General features: G+C 39.4%; 1 protein-coding gene and 1 long non-coding RNA gene across 13 annotated transcripts in view; both read left to right on the plus strand.

Annotated features, from left to right (window-relative positions):
- SPECC1 (sperm antigen with calponin homology and coiled-coil domains 1) overlaps positions 1-17152 on the plus strand; it is a 413523-nt gene that overhangs the window by 649 nt on the left and 395722 nt on the right. For 3 of the 12 annotated variants that reach the window (XR_012468810.1, XR_012468807.1, XR_012468805.1), the window contains exon 1: positions 1574-1711. The exons of 1 other annotated variant lie outside the window; for it this stretch is intronic. Coding sequence is in view for 2 of the 11 variants with exons in the window: in XM_074189253.1 (XP_074045354.1) it covers positions 1621-1711 (91 nt within the window). In the remaining 9 variants the exon portion in view is untranslated. Of the gene's footprint in view, positions 1-112; positions 196-520; positions 665-1564; positions 1712-13962; positions 15403-17152 lie in introns of those variants that run through there. 8 more of the 12 variants (XR_012468816.1, XR_012468809.1, XR_012468812.1 and 5 more) reach the window with 8 other exon arrangements.
- On the plus strand, positions 8229-12864 carry LOC141488849 (uncharacterized). The gene is made up of 4 exons (XR_012468820.1): positions 8229-8452; positions 9179-9335; positions 9511-9588; positions 9687-12864. It is a non-coding gene; the product is annotated as an uncharacterized LOC141488849 (long non-coding RNA).

Raw genomic sequence — 17152 nt, forward strand, 5'->3', positions numbered from 1 at the left:
CCTCCGGCCCGCGCCGCGCCGCCGCTGGACTACACTTCCCAGGGCTCCCGGCGGGAGCCGCGCTCCCGCTCGCCCCCTGGCGGCCGCGGGGGGCCCGGCGCGGGCGCTCGGGGCTCGCTCGGGACGCAGAGCATCCGCGAGGCTTGGACCAACCTGCTGCTGCGCTGCCCCGGCGCCGGCCGGGCTGGGGCCCAGGTGAGGGATGCGCGCTGCCCCCGCCGCCCCGCCCGCGCCCCGCCCGCGCCCCGCCCGCCCCGGCCCCGCGGCATCCCGAGCCCGAGCCCGCCGAGCCGCGGCCGCACCTGGCGGGGGGCATGGGGGCATGGGGGCATGGGGAGCTGGGCGCAGGCCGGCCGGGCCCCCGCCCTTTCCTAGCGCGCCCCCGGAGATCCCCCGTCAGGACACTTGTGGGGACCGGGGCCGGCCCGCCCTGCCCGGTGCGGAGGCATCCCGGCCCCGGGGGCACCCCTACGACTGGCAGGCAGCCCCAGCGCCAAAAGGGGCCTGAAGGGCCAAGTTGGTGACCGACGCTCAGCACCCAAGGGGCGGGGTGCACTCCCCCGTTCCCCTTTCCCTCTGTGTCCGCAGTGGAGAGGCGATGCCCTTGGCCCTGGCCCTTGCCAGGAGGGCTCTTGTCCTCAGCCTAGCTCACCTCCAGGAAAAGGTGGGAAGCGGGAGTGGCCTGATGCTTTTGTGGGGTTCCCAGAGGATCAGTTCACTGAATCCTTTCAGCCCTGCCAGCCAGAGTTTAGGCAGGGCCCACAGGGGCAGCCTCGGGGACTCTCTGAGATGGCCCCACCTGGCCTGTGGGAAATCGAGGTAAGGTCCCTAGGGCTGCCATTTCAGAGCCCCTCTTGGGCCGTGAGGGCCATTTCACCTTGGCCTTTCGCATAGTCCTTGTGCCAGGTACCTTTGAGATGGGACTGGTTATGTTCCAGAAGACAAGTAAATGGGGGCCCAAGCCTCTCTATTTTGGTTTTACTCTTGTGGGGAATTCAGCACCAAGAAGTAAGCTTATATAATAAGTAGGGGACTTTTTTTTAAAAAAACTATGGTGTGCTCCTTTTTGCCCTCTGCTGGAGAAATTACCTTGGACCAGTTCAAATGCTTATCCGTTATTGCAGTAACCAGAGGCCTGAGATAAGGCTATTAACCATGCGGAGAGCCCTATCGGAGGCAGGCAGCCCCTTTGGGGTGCCAGTTCAGGATGTGCCAAGTCATTTAGGGATATATGTTTGATCAGTAAAGAAAAACTAACTAAACAAATATATTAAAACATCCTGTGGAGGAACTGCCCTTAAGTGGCTTAGTTCTCTCCAACCATTTATTAAGGAAGTCCTATGTATAAGAAAAGACTTGTACTAAAATCTGGAGGTGCAAAAGATATTGGGTCAGTCTTGGCTCTCAAGAAATTTCTATAAGAATTAATAGGGGAATGACATTTATACAAATAATTAGTAATAAGAGGGAAACCAAGGAGTCGCAGGAGATATTGAGGTAAGAAATTAGGAGAAATTTGAGGAAGGGCAGATCATTTTCACTTGGACAAAGAGAGAGGGGAAGAGGCTTCACAGAGGGGGTGGGCCCAGCCTTGGGTCTTGAAGGGAGGGAACATTCTGCATGCAGTATTCTGAAGAAAGCAAACACATGCAGAGGACTGATAGTAGAACATGCAGGATGAGACCTTTGACTGGCTATAAACTTCAAACAGGTCAGTGATAATTCAGACTGAGTTCAAATGGTGGCTGGTTTGTTTTTTTCTGAATTATGAGAATGCCAAAGTATGGGGAGAGTGATATCTTGAAATTGAGCAGAAGAATTTTAAAGGCTTTTTAATCAAAGAGTAACCCCCCCCCCAAAAAAAAAGGTTAAACTTTGTCAATTGTGTTATTTTCTTGTGATTAAATGTTGATGCTGACCTGGGGTCAGTCCGATCTTGAAAGAAATAATCCATGCTCTTAGTGCTTTATTTCTTTTTATGAATAAGTTATTGAAAAAAGCATTAATTATATATTTATTTGTGATAAGAAAGCAGTGTGCTCAGTGGTGTGTATACAGATCAAAAACAGGGTCCATTTCTTCTTTCAAGGTCCTCCTGTTCTCCCTGGGGAATACAGCATACATTGGGGGGGAAGAGGGGGCTCTGCTGCTTTGTGGATGGAAAGACCTGGGGCCCATTTTCTGAGATCAAATGACAGAATAGGGGAATATAGGGGGCATAACCCCCAGTAAATCCTGGTGCCTAGAATATTAGATGTGGAGCCAGGAAGCTCTGGGTATCTGGGGACATGCTGAATCCCTTACAGAGGGGAACTGCTTGAAGACAAGAAGCATTTCATTTTTGTTTTTACATGTCTACATATAGTAGGGACTCAGTACACGGTAGGTCCTTTTTTACTAATGGATTGACTCTGAGTAAGTTGCTTAATAGCTTTGGGAAAGTTGCTTCATCTCCATGGGCCTCAGTTTCCTCATGTGAGAAAAGGGGGGACAAGATGACCTCTTAGGGACATTTCAGCTCCAGATCTGTGGTCCTGTGTACCCTGACCACTATGCTGTACTACTTCTAAAGTACTGTTAGTGTCACGTTATTATAGTGCATATATAGAGCACTGACGGGATCAGGAAGACCTGATCAAATCTAGTCTCACACTCACTAACTGCATGACCCTGGGCAAGTACGGTCACCCTGTTTGCCAAATGAGCTGGAGAAGGAAATGGCAAACCATTCCAGTATTTTTATCAAGAAAACCCCAACAAGAATCATAAAGAGTTGGACACAACTAAACAACAAATCCTAAATGATTTCTCCTCCTGTTTTGCTGAAGAAGTAAAGATCTGAGAATAATCACCTCATTGTGACTGTGGAAACCCTTTCTCTGAGTGCATAGGGGAATTTTAGTAAGGGTCTAAAAAGGTGTATAAAGCAGATGAGTGCATAGATGAGAGAGCTAGTCTCTGGTCCTTTCTCCGTTTGGGTCCAATATTGTGTGTTTCCCTCAGGCCTCATCAGGTTGCTGGGTTGTGTGACCCCTTCCCATGTCTGACACTCTCCTCTCCAGGTTCTTGGAGTTGGACTGTGGCAGAATAGGGGAGAGTGGGGAAGGACAGGGCCAGAGTTCTGATGCCAGTAAACTTCACAAGTCAAAGAAATAATATTCACACTTTCCCTAAGAGCCTCTTGACTTTTGAACATTGAGTCTATAGCTTCACCACAGCATGGATTTTTTTTTTTTTTTTTTTTTTTTTTTAGATTTTGGCAAGGCAAACGTACAGCATGGACTGTTGAAAAATTGCAGAACTCCAAACATTCTCATTCTATTGCATTCTTGTCCAGAGCCTTAACTACTCAACAGCATTTATTAAGCATCTACTGTATGCAGCCAGATGGTATAGCACCTGGAGTGTTAGGTTTAGGGTTAGGAAAACTCAATTTCCTAAGTTCAAATCCACCCTCAGACTCTTAGTATATGTCCCTGAACAAGTCACTTCACCCTGTTTGCCTTAGTATCCTTATCTGTCAAATAAGCTGGAGAAGGAAATGGCAAACCACTCCAGTATCTCTGCCAAGAAAACCCCAAATCGGGTCACAAAGAGTGAGACATGATTCAACAACAGCAACATCAGGAAGTGCCAAGGATATGAAGACAAACTGAAAACAATCTCTGCTTATGTCCTTTTTTAAAAAATCACTAAGGTTAAGGAGGGCTGGGAGAAGGTGGCAATTTAGTTGAGACTTGAGGGAAGCCAGGAGGGGAAAATGGGAGGGGGAGCATTCCAGGCATGAGGACAACCAGAGCAACGACGAGGAGCTGGGACTTGGTAACCTTTGAAGTGGCATATATGTGTATGTGTGTGTGTGTGTGTGTGTGTGTGTGTGTGTGTGTGTGTATTTATGTGTGTGTGTGTATGTTTTATACATGCTACCCATAGTAATTTTCCATCTGTTCTTGCTTCCATTCCACTAGAGGGCAGCATATAAGAGTTTCATCAAAAATTGCTTCATTTGTAGAGCCCAAACCAACTTACAGAGAGGTCAGTTTTCTTCAACACAGTGAGTTTGTTATGCAGTTGCCAAAGGAAACCCCTCCCCTCCCACCCCAGAATTGGTTCCTCTTCCTGTCGTTAATAGACACAACACTGGTAACCAGATCAGAACTCACTTTTGCATGATTTCAATCTGCTAATTTCTCTCTTCTTCCTAGGAAATCTTTCTAATTTCACAGTCCCTGAGCTTTTTTTCACCTTTCTTCAGTCAATTCCCCGTCTTAGGGGATTTTTTATAATTGACTTGATTTTTGCAAACTGGGTGAGGCTTTCAAAAGACCAGAGTTTATCCTACTTTGTCCATTTCCTACTATTGAAGGCATTAGAAGCCTTTGGTTTCCTTCAGAACTCTATTCAGGTGCCACCTTCTCCAGGACCCTCTTCCTGATGCCCCACCCTCAGCTGGTGCTGCCACCCCCACCCTCCATTCTATCCTAGACAATAGTGTGGGGTAGATACCTACATGAGGGCTTATGATCTCCACCAAAGCAAAACTCTTCAAGTCTAGAGGGATTGCTTGATTTTACCTAGTGCCTAGAACATTTAGGAGCTTATTCATTGATTCTAAAATATGTTCCAGTGCCACTTTGTGTAGTAGTGGCAACAGCAGCAACAGAGGTGGTGGTAGTTGTGCAAGTAATAGTAATAATAGCAGCAGGAATAGAAAGTGTAATGGTCATTGCTGTAGTAGCTAGCATTAATATAGTGCTTTATGATTTGCAAAATGCTTAATACACATTAGCTACAGTGATCCTCACAGCAGCCCTGAGAAGTAGATGCCATTATTATCCCCATTTTCTAGAAGAGGCTGGATTCAAATTTAAGTTCCCCACTCCAGGTCCAGTGCCCTATCCACTATACCGCCTCATATCAGTATATATGATCCTAACAGCTACTTAAGGCTTAAATTTTTTAAAAATGTTTTATTTTAGTGTAACATTCATTTCTGAATATATCTCTCCTCCCCTACCTCAATCTCTACTCTGACCCTTGACCCCCAAACTTCTAGAAGGAAGATGTATTTGTCAGCTACCTAGGTTTAAGCCTTCTCTCTTTTTTTTTAGGGTTTTTTTTTTGCAAGGCGAATGGGGTTAAGTGGCTTGACCAAGGCCACACAGCTAGGTAATTATTAAGTGTCTGAGGCCAGATTTGAACTCAGGTACTCCTGACTCTAGGGCCGGTGCTCTATCCATTGCACTAGCCAGCACTGCTCCACCTAGCTGCCCCTAAGCCTTCTCTTTTGCTGTCATTCACTGAGTCCACAGAGAACCCAAACATTTTTTTAAGTTAAAATAAAATTTTATTAACCAAAATCTGCCTTTTCTCCCTTCCATTTATTCTGTTGCCCCCAATTGAAAAAAATAAACTAATCCCCCCAGTGATTCTGGCTGTGTCTCCATCTGCTTTCTACTGTGCCAGGAGGCAGAATACAGAGGAGCAGCATCTTGAGTTGTATTTGGTCATTGTCTAGGTTTATTTATACTATTCTGGTTTCCCCTTTTTCAACTCTTGAGCCCATAAAAAATGTTTTTGCCACATTATTATTTTATAAATTGTTCTCCTGGTTCCACACCCTTCACTCTGAGGGCATAATTCCAAATTCCTTTCCAGAAAGGCTGGACTAGTTCACAGCTAACCTCTCCAAAGTGTCATTTTTATTTATGACCAGCTCTCTGTCTGTGGCAAGCATTTTCTTATTAACTGAAGAAAAGCATGGGCATAGTGTGGAAAAGGAAAAAATGAGTTGACTGTATGTAAGAAGTGTGTTCCTATTTTTCTTAATTTTCATTAACTTTTCTTATGCAGTAATACATTTCTTCAGGGACATTGTATTGCAGAGATTCCAACTATAAAGATCCCTATTATCTTTTTCTTTGTGTTTCAAGGCAATAGGGAAAGGAGGAAGAAACCAAAAAAAGGGGAAATAAAATAGTATTAAAAAAAACCTAGACATAGACAAAATTATTTTTACCGACTTTAAAACAATTGCCTTTGATTTGGATAATTTCTGATGCTAGAAATAAGATTGCAAAGGCTCATCACAAATACCCTTCTCCCCCCACCATTGCTTTCATGAACATGCTTAAATCACTTCAACCTATAGGTATCTTCCCCCCTCCCTTAAGCTCTCCAAATTTAACTTTCAAAAAAAATAGATTTTAAAAATTACTTTTACATCACGTAACTCTTCCTAATATCTCTCCCTGATCCTGTCCCAGAGAGCCATTTTTTTTTATAACAAAGAATTAAAAGAAAATGAGAAGGGGGAAGGAAATTCAATAAAATCTATCAAGTTAGTAAATATGACATTATATTCAATGTTCTTCACATGTGGCAGAGGGGACTAGTTCTGCAAAACAATGGGGGGAAGTGTCTTCTAAAATTTCTTCACTGGGGCCAAATTTGTTCTTTGTAAGTTTTTAACTTTCACATGTTGGTTGTTCTTTCCAGCAACACTGTTAAATTTATTGTTTTCTTGGCTTTGTTTCCTTTTGCTCAACATCAGTTCATGTAGGTCTTATGCTTCTCTATATTCATTATAGTTGTCTTTTCTGATAGCATGGTAAAATTCTATTACATTCATGGACCTGCATTTGTTCTACTATGCCCAAGTCAATGCGAGTCTCCTTTGTTTCCAGTTTTTTGCTACACCGAAAAATGATGCAGTAAATATTTTAGTCTTTTTTCAATGATATCTTTGGGTCTTGTCTGTGAGTGGAATCTCTGGGTGAAAGGTTATTGACAATTTTAGTAACTTAATTTGCTTAATTCCAAATTACTTTCCTGAATGGTTGTTTGTACTATTTTCTAGTCCCACCCAAAAGTGTATTAGCATATTTGGTGTTTCTGTGTTTTTTTTCACAACTCTTCCAACATTGACTTTTCCCATCTCTTGTCATCTTTGTCACTTTATTGGATGTGAAGTGAAACCTCTAAAATGTTTTGATTTGCATTTCTCTTATGATTATTGGTTGTGAATTCATGTGGTCATGAATAGTTAGTCATTTTTTCTTTTGACAATTGTTCTTTGATCATGTATCTATTGGCAAATGACTTTTGGTGTTATATATTTCTATTGCCTACATATCTTGTATGCAAAACCCTTATCTGAGAGATTTTGTGCAAATATTTTTTCGATTGACCACAATTCTCCTTTACCTAGAGTTATTAGTTTGTGGCACAATGGATTGAGCACTGGACCTAGAATCGGGAAGACCTGAGTTCAAATCTAGCCTCAGACACTTACTAGTCATGAGCCTCTGGGAAAAAACTTAACCTCTATTTTCCTTAGTTTCCCCAGCTATAAAATGGGGATAATAACACAACAAGAGTCATTGTGGGATCAAATGAGATAATAAAGTCTTTAGCCCAGTGACTTGCAAAAAGTAAGAGGTATATCAATATTAGTTCTCCTCCTTTCAAAACTTTTCATTTTCATTTAATCAAAATGACTTTTTGTAAATCTACCCCTTGTGAAAGGTAAATGATCTGCTTGCCTTCTGATTTTTTATGGGATAATCTTAAAAATTCAGATTGAATTATCAGTTTTGTATTATGGAATAATGTTTAAGATGTTGGTCTTAGTCTAATTTATGCCAGATTGTTTTCCACTTTTTTCTACAGTTCCTATCAAATAAGGTATTCTTTCCTAATAGAGTTAAATTATTGAGTTTCATCATTTCTGGCATTTTCCTTGTGTAGTCTGCTCCATTGATTTACTTTTACATTTTTAAGCTAATTTCAAAATGACTTTATAATTCTTGCTTTATTATGTAGTTTGAGATCTGGAAGTGCTGTTCTCTACTTTGCTTTTTTCTTTTTTTATTATTTCTCTTGATTTCTAAATATTTTGCTTCTCCAAATAAATTTTGGTAGAATTTTGTCTATGTAAAGAGCTCCTCACAGAGTCTGAATGGCACAATATTAAACATGTAAACTAACTTGAGTAGTATTGTCATTTTTATTATATTGACCAGGCCCATCCATGTGCACTGAATATTTCTCCAACTATTTAAGTTGCTTTTTATTTCTTAAAAGAGAATTTTATAATTGAATCTATACAATTAAATTCTCTTTACTAGGTTGACTCCTAATATTTCAGGCATTTTGTGGTTATTTTCATTATCATTCATTTTTTCTATTATTACCTCTTTGATTTTGTGTTTTGACCTTTTGAACTTCTAGGGCTTACTGTCTTAAAAAAAGTTATTGATATCTTTTATTTTTATATCACTTTCATTTCTGAATATATCCATCCCTTCTCTCCCAACCTCAAACTCTCAGTGAGCCATAAATTGCGGAAAACAAAGAGGAGGAAAAATTCTACAAAGTAAATCAACATATCAATCAAGTCTCACATACTCTTCCACTCTTATTGTTATCAGTGAGCATATATCCATCACAGGTTACTGCCTTTTGACACTTCTTGCTTTAATGTGACACTCTGTGGTGGCAAACTTTTCTTGTGTGTTTCTTTTGATTTTTCAAATTTTGAGTTGGGGTTTGTGTGAATACCTAAAGAGTTGGGTGATCCCTTTGAAAGCAAGAACTGTGGAGTCAGAGGATATAAATTTAAATCCTGCCTCTGATGCTTATGTTATGTGAATACACTCCTACACTTCTTCATTTTATTTTTTACAATTTTAATAAGATTTTTCATAATATTTAATAAGAGATGGAATTACAGTCATATATGTATAACTTATATTAGTTTGTTCTCTGTGAAGGGGAGAGGGGGGAGGAGGGAGAAAAATGTGGAACTTAAAACCTTACAAAAATTGATTATTGAAAAGTATCTTTGGGCAGCTAGGTGGCGTAGTGGATAAAGCACCGGCCCTGGAGTCAGGAGTACCTGGGTTCAAATCCAGCCTCAGACACTTAATAATTACCTAGCTGTGTGGCCTTGGGCAAGCCACTTAACCCCATTTGCCTTGCAAAAACCTAAAAAAAGAAAAAAGTATCTTTACATGTAGTTGGAAAAATAAGTAATAGATTTATTTTTTAATTTAATAAGAAGCAGCTGGGTTCAGTGAAGAGAATATTGAACTCAGGAAGGTCTGAATTCCAAACCTACTTCAGATATTTATTTATTAACTGTGTGACCTTGGATTAATCTTTTAATCTATTTTAGCCTGTTTTCTCATCTGTAAAATAATAACAGCAGCAACAACACCAACTTCATGAGATTGATGTGAGGCTCAAACAAGAGAGCATTTTGAAAGTACTTTGGAAGCTTCAAAACCTGAGTTCAAATCCAGTTCTAACAATTAATAGTTGTGTGACCCAGGGTAAGTCAATTTACCTCTACAAACCCTAGTTTCATCATCTGGAAAATAGTAGTAAAATAGCATCTATCTCCTAGGATTGTTGTGAGATAATATTTGCCAAGTGTTTTGTGAACCTTAAACGTCTATATAAATATTAATTATTGACGAGCTATATTTCTGCTTATTATTATTTTAGTTTTTCTTCCCCTGCCACTTCCTTTTCCCCAATGGAAAGAAAAAAGAAAAGCCTTTGTAATAAGCATAGTCAAGCAAAGTAAGTACCAACACTTCCTGTGATCCCAAATTCATGGCTCATTGTTCATCCTGAATCTCCCCACTTCTTGATCCATCCTCCTGGGCTTTTCATTCTAGTTTTTGGCAGAAGATTGTATTAGGAGTCAGAAAGCTTTTTGAAAAACTGAATGCTTTTAAACGGATTAGGAAATGGAGGAAGTCAAGAAGCTTCTTCTTTGATGCTGTTTAAAGTTCACAAACTTTGCTGATATTGAAACTGCATGGGATCCCCTCTACATACTATGCGATCCAGGTACACAAGACTCTCCATCTTTCCCTTGCACTCATTTTCACTGGGTGTTCCTGCATGCCTGGAATGCTCTCCCTTCTTTTTTATTTTTATTTTTATTTTTGCAAGGAAATGGGTTAAGTGACTTGCTCAAGGTCACACGTCTAGGTAATTAAGTGTCTGAGGTCATATTTGAATTCAGGTCCTTCTGATTCTAGGGCCAGTGCTTTATCTTTTGTTCCACCAGCTGCCCCTCTCCCTTCTTAACTGTCTCCTGGCTTCCCTGACTTCTTTTAGGTTCTTTCCTTCTGGAAAAAACCCTTCCCAATTCCTCCTCATCTCCCTTTCCTCATCCTAAAGCCTCCCACCCCCAAATGATCTCCAATTTATTCTGTGATTTTTTTTTAAATGCAATTGGCTTGTCTTACCCATTAAACTGTGAGAACTTTGAGAGCACGGACTGTCTTTTGCTTTCCTTCATATCTCCATCGATTAACAATGTCTCCCACACACAGTAGATCTTCAATACATTTGTTGACTTGATTCAACATCAGTCACAAGAGTGTCTAGGTGAGCAATGTTTCTGAACAGTGCTTTGCAAATAGTAGGTGTTTAAAAGATGTTTGTGCAGTGGATAGAGTATTTACCCTAGAGTCAGGAGGACCTGAGTTCAAATTTGACCTCAGACACTTGACATTAGCTGTGTGAGTCACTTATTGGCAAGTCATTTAACCTTGATAGCCTCTAATCCAAGTCCATCTCCAGTCATCCTGATCCATATCTGGTCATTAGACTCAAATGGCTGCAGAGGAAAAAGTGAGGCTGGAGACTTAGCACAGTCTCCCATCATTCAAATCCAATTCACTTTCTAGTATGGCTTCACCCTTCTTCCAGAACAAAAGACAAATATCAAATATTTGTAGAATTTTATCATTGAGGCCCCAGTTTGTGGTCTTGCCTGTTAAACCTTTCTTTGCTCTCCTTTTTGAACCCCCATTTCTGTCTCTGCTGCATGATTATGGCTCTTGAGCCAGGGACATGTGATCAGGGGAGATGAAGGAGAGATAGGCAATACATCTCCCAGAAGGGGTATTCCTGGGTTACCTCTATTTGCCTCATTCAGGGCAAATCCTGACTCTGATCCTGTTGATACCTCCCCACTCCTGAACCCCACCACAAGTCACTGAGCTCTGTTTGTGAGGCTGCTGGTTTCACATGGTCAGAGTTGGGCAGTACTCACATTCACAAGCTTACCAGCCAATTATTCTCTGGATTGTGTCAGAGTGTGTGTTACAAAGAGTGATAAAAGACCTGAAAGGAAGGGAAACAAGTTACATGTGTTTGTCTCCTGCCTTGGAACTTTTCATGAGTTAGTCATAGAAATTATTGTGTTTTTTTCTTTAAGTCATTAAATGACCCAGAGCAGGTTTCACTAGATAGATGAGAAGCTTTTAATTGGTTGCAGAATGAGAGTGTCTGTAGCATCATTGTCCCAGCTTAGGATGTTCCATCCTCTGTAGTGACATCTTACCTGGTACTTCATGTGTGATGGGTTAAAGTAAAAGATCTAGACTTTGAAGACTTTTTGTCTTCTGAAAGGCTGAGATTTTCACTGACATTTGCCTAGGAATGAGTAGAAATAAAGCCAAAAAATATAGATTTTTCTGTTCTTACTTTTTAAACCAATTACTCACCTTCTTGAGGCATCGTAATTCCTTTCGAAGATGGGAGGATCCTCAGGCTTGCAACCTACTTCACTTAAGGAGTGGTGAGAGGATGCTTATAAAATACTAGGAGATGCAGTAGCTAGATGAAAGGCAATATATAAAGAAAACACTGACTGTGGAGATTAGTAATGTCAGCAAAGGCAGCTCTCATTTAAGATCTAAGGAATTATTGCCATTTAAAAAAGGAGGATTTGCAATATTCTAATATCTGTCTTGGTGGATCATAGCCTAGCTGGAAGCAAAATCAGAGGACTTCTATTTCAAACCCATTTTATAGGTTAGGAAATTGAGGCTTGGGGATGGGAAATGACTGCCAAATAGTAAACATTTAAAAATGCTTTCACATTCATTCATTTAATAGAGGCATGTTGCCCTACCCTCTAAAATGCCAGTTCCTTAAGGGGAAGATGTCACCAGCTCTCAGAACTGTCTAGCAGTATTGATAAATATTTGTTGACTTGATCTACCTTTCCGGTCTTTTGCTGTACAATGAGACAGGCTTCTTTGGCTGCCCCTCCATCTCTCCAACCTTGGATTTCTCCCTCACCTCCTTTGTGTCTCCTGGCCTCTTGGATTTCTCCCTCACCTCCTCTGTGTCTCCTGGCCTCCTGGATTTCCTTCAAGTCCCAACTAAATTCTGATCTACAAAGTGGCTTTCTTGAGTCTCCTTAAGGTTACGAATGCCTTCTCTTGATTTCTTCTAGATTATCATTCTTATTTGTACAGGGTTCTTTGCATGTTGTCTCTCCCATTGGACTGGGAGCTCCTTGAAAGCAGGGGACTTTCTTTTGTCTTTCTTTGTATCTTTAGTGCTTAGCACCCTGTTTAACATATGGTAAATGCTTAATCAATGTTCACTCACGGATGGGTCTCTTTCCCTTCTTTCTCACCCTTCAATTCCTCTGATCTCCCCATGGATCTATTTTCCCATTCTTTAGTGATTATGATAATTCATGTTTCTTTTGTGCCATAAAGGTTAATAAAGCATTTTTTTTTCTTTTGCATTAGGTAGTAGAAAGATTATTGTCCCCATTTTACAAGATGAAAATAGCTTGACCCGGAGATGAGAAACAATGTGGCCAGCATCACACACTTAGTATCTGAACTGGGACTTGAACTCTGGTCTCCATACTTCCAAATCTAGTGCTCTATCATGTTATGCTGTCTCTCATATATTACTTTGCATTGTTATCATTTATATATCTATGTATATATGGGCAAACAATATCAGCAAGCAAATAGAATGTATTTAAATAATATATGAGCTATATTTATATATGGGATATATTTCTGTGTTTGTATATAAAAATATGAAGTATATATGTATATATACATTTGGATTCATTTATATGTAAATACATATACGCACAGAGATATATACATACATGTCTTTGTATATAAACATATGCATACATGAGTATTCATATTTATTCTGAATATATTTGTATATAAATAGGTATTTGTACAAATATTTATGTGCAAATAAATTTACATACTTATGGACTATATTTATATTATATGTGCACAAATATTTATAAATAAATACATTTAAAGACATATATGGGCTATACTAATATACAAATGTATACAAATACACATAGATACATAAATATATCACATATAGTATATATGTGTGTTGTATATAAATATGTATGTACATAAATACCTATATGCCCATATGTTTAGATTCTATTTATATACAAATTATCCATATGAATTCTATATTTGTATACATCCATATATGTACATGAATATTTATATTCCTATTTTGAATATATTTATATGTATTTAGAAATATGTATGTTGCACAAATCTTTATATACACATACATTTACACATATATATGGACTATATTAATACACAAATGTGTAAAAATATATGTAGATACATAAGTATATCACATATGGTATATATGTGTATTTTATATAAATATGTATGTACATAAATATCCACATACACATATATTTAGATACTATTTGGAATATATCTATACACAAATAGATGCATATACACAAATCTATATGAATTCTGTATTGTACACATCTATATATGAATATTTATGTTCATATTTTGAATATATTTATACGTATTTATAAATATGCATGTTGCACAAATCTTTATATACACATGAATGTACATATATGGACTGTATCTTACTTGCATACAAATGCCATGTATGCACAAACATAGAATATATGACACACATGTGTAACTATATTAATGTGTATGTACACGAATATCTATAAATGCACATTTATATACATGCTTATAATATATTTGTGTATAATTATATATAACTATATATGTACAAATCCTTATACATTTCTGGACACATGTGAACTATATATATTATTTGTATATGCATAAATATTTATATACTTATGTGGGGAGATATAGGCACATGCATGCATACGTGTGTACGTGTGTAGCCACATCAAGCCCTGATTTGTAGCATTTGCTATTTTCCAAGGTCTAAATGTTTTTAGTGACAATTTCATCATTGGCTCTCCCTAGCCAGTTAGTAAGCTGGTTATTCCAGACAGTTATTTCTCCTTGGGGCAAAGGGCTCTCTCTCATCTCCTGCATCTTCAGTGGTCAATCATATCTTGCCTAGTAATTGCAGTATGTGGGTACATGTTCTAGGATGGGGTGACAATGAAAATGACTGGTTTGAGGGAACTGTGGTTGATTCCTAGCTTAATCACTTACTTCCTGTATGACCTTGTATAAATCATCTAATCACTATGGGCCTCAATTTTCTCATCTGAAAGTTAAAGAAGTTGGTTTGAGGCCCCTTTCAGTTATAAGACCATAAAATATGAGACTGAGTTCCCCAACTCTCATCCTGAGGCCCCTGGATTGTAAAAGGAGCAACTCTTTAGCTTGAGAAGGGGGAAACCCCACTTGAACTAATTTACTTGCTTAATCTTACGGATTCAGGGACATGTGGGAATTGTTAGATCAATGCCATTTGCCACTGTGGATGTTTCATTCATACAACAGGAGTTGAACATTACATCACAAACCCTCTTGGACCTACAGGACTCCTATCCTGGAGTCACCTGGATCTCTCTTTTGTCCCTACTGATACTTCCTGGTATCATACTTCTCTAGGTACATTTTGTATTTTTTCTCCTAATAGAGGAATATAAGTTTTGGGGTGAAGTAGGAATTTTTTTTTTCAATTCATATGGTCATATACACAATAAACTCTTAAGAAATTTGTGATTTAAGACTGCATTTCTGAATTCAATGGAATAAGGGAGGACTCTTAGTTAAAAAAAAAAAAAACTCTCCCCACCATGTGAATGAACATCTGCTGCCCAATGTTTAGTCTTAGAAACAAAAAATAAATAGCTGACCTAGGATCAACATAATTGATAAGTTAGAGTTGGAATTTTAACCTAAATCTTCCTGGTTTGAGGCTAGTTGACTATCCAGTAGGACCCACTGCCTTTCCTACCAAATGTTTATTGAAAGTGGATGCCTGTTAGGGGAGTTCACTTCTAGAAGGATTGAGGGGATCTATAGTTCTGCTTTTAAATCCCCACCCTAACAAATGAAGGACAGCTTCATAAACATGAAGCTATAAGTGGAATAGGACAAGGAACCAACATCTAGAGATGGGGCCTACTCAGAAATATGGTTCTGCTGGACTCTTGGTCTCCCTGACAACATCAGAATTACTTATTGCTCTGATAAGAGGCTCACTGAGGCCTAGTTAGGAGGTTAACACCCACTCAAGAACAGGCAAGAGGATCCACAATTTCAGTGACATTTTCAGATTGGCAGTGTGGAGGCTATACCTGGCACCAACTCAACCTGTTTATAGTCTAAGGTCTGTGTTTTTATGGTTCAATGTCACATCACAGGAAGTTTCATCTTCCTTCTTCTCTCTGTAATATTAGGGGTTTCCCAGTAGCTCCTTTGGGGGATCTCTCTGGGACTGCCTGCCTAGAGAGGCTAGTTCCTCCCAAGAGAGTTGTTTTGATGCCATATAGGTGGGCAGATAACTATTGGGTGGGCAGATTTGCCACCAAGGTCTATATTTCTGAAACTTGTTATTCCAGATGAGTTACTACCTGGATGAACTAACCCTTGTCTACCTTTGGAGCAGTTTATATCCACTGAAGGTTAATTAATTATGAATTTTTCCCTCTTAAGTTTCTTCTCTTAATATTCCTAGCATCTAAAATGAAGCTTTGGACATACTTAATAAATAATACCTTGGAATTAAATGTTTGTTGCTGTTGTTTCAGTCATATCCAATTCTTCAGTGATCTCAATGGGGGTTTTCTTGGCAAAGATAATGGAGAGGTTTGTCATTTCCTTCTACAGCTTATTTTATAGGATGAAGAAACTGAACTAAACAGGGTTAAACGACTTACCCATTATCCTACAACTCTTAAGTGTCTGAAGTTGTAGATTTAAATTGAGGATGATGAGTCTTCCTGACTCCAGGTCCTGCCCTCTATTTATTCACTGCATCACCTAGCTAGGTTCATATCCCATTTCTTTTTTATGTTTTTATTATTATTATTATTATTATTATTGGTAAGGCAATGGGGTTAAGTGACTTGCCCAAGTCACAGCTAGGTAATTAGTAAGTGTCTGAGGTCAGATTTGAACTCAGGTCCTCCCGACTCTAGGGCTGGTGTTCTATTCACTGTGTCACCTAGGTGCCTCCATATCCTATTTCTATCCCTACTTGTTCAACTTTGCCAATCTACTTAAACTCTATAGTCCTCATCACCTGTAAAAAGAAGGAGTTTAGAAATAGTTTATGTTTCTGGCTCTGTGATCTTGAGATCCTTTGTGGGATCAATAATGAGATTTTATAAAGAGAGGCATAGGATCTGGCACATGCTAGGGAGATGAGTCTTGCTGACCTTGAGAGCACTGTGTTTGATGTGATTGAATTCACACATGACGGGAATTTCCTTTCCCCATTTTTCTTTGGGACACTGTTCTGAAAATAAATTCCCTTGCAAAGCTTGGAACGAGTTGTTCCAAGAATGACTAGCATGAAAAGCAGAGACCACCATGAATTTGTTTGGTGGCATCCTGGCCACTTCTGGGTGGGATGGCAGCAACTGCAAGCCTGGAGCTTGTTGACAAATCTCATGGCGACATCCTCGAGCATATGGTCCCTTTGTCACAGGGTGGTGGCCCGATGGTGGCCATGACAGCCCCAAGTTGCTGGTGGTGGTACATTTATTTTTGAAATAATTCAGAATACAAATAGTTTCCCTCTCAGATCTCTTGTTGCAACAGCTCTGTTAGCAATCGTTTTGGACACAAAGATTGCCAGAAGTTCTTATTCTGAACAATGAATCTTCATTCATCTTGGATGAGTTTAAGGAATTGATGAATAGGAATCTTATCTGGCCTGTTACCACTTCCCATCTGGAAGCACCATGATGCCATGATTATCAAACTGTGACTTACTGTTCTCTAATAAATAGATTGAATGGATCATGCCAAATTATGAAACAGATTTTTGGGAAGGGATTCATCAACAAACCTGTCAGATTTCTGGTCCCTCAGGAAGACATTCCATAGACAAAGACAAGACTCATTCTTTCTGA

This window comes from Macrotis lagotis, chromosome 5 (assembly GCF_037893015.1).
Source record: "Macrotis lagotis isolate mMagLag1 chromosome 5, bilby.v1.9.chrom.fasta, whole genome shotgun sequence".
NCBI classification, from domain to species: Eukaryota; Metazoa; Chordata; class Mammalia; order Peramelemorphia; family Peramelidae; genus Macrotis; species Macrotis lagotis.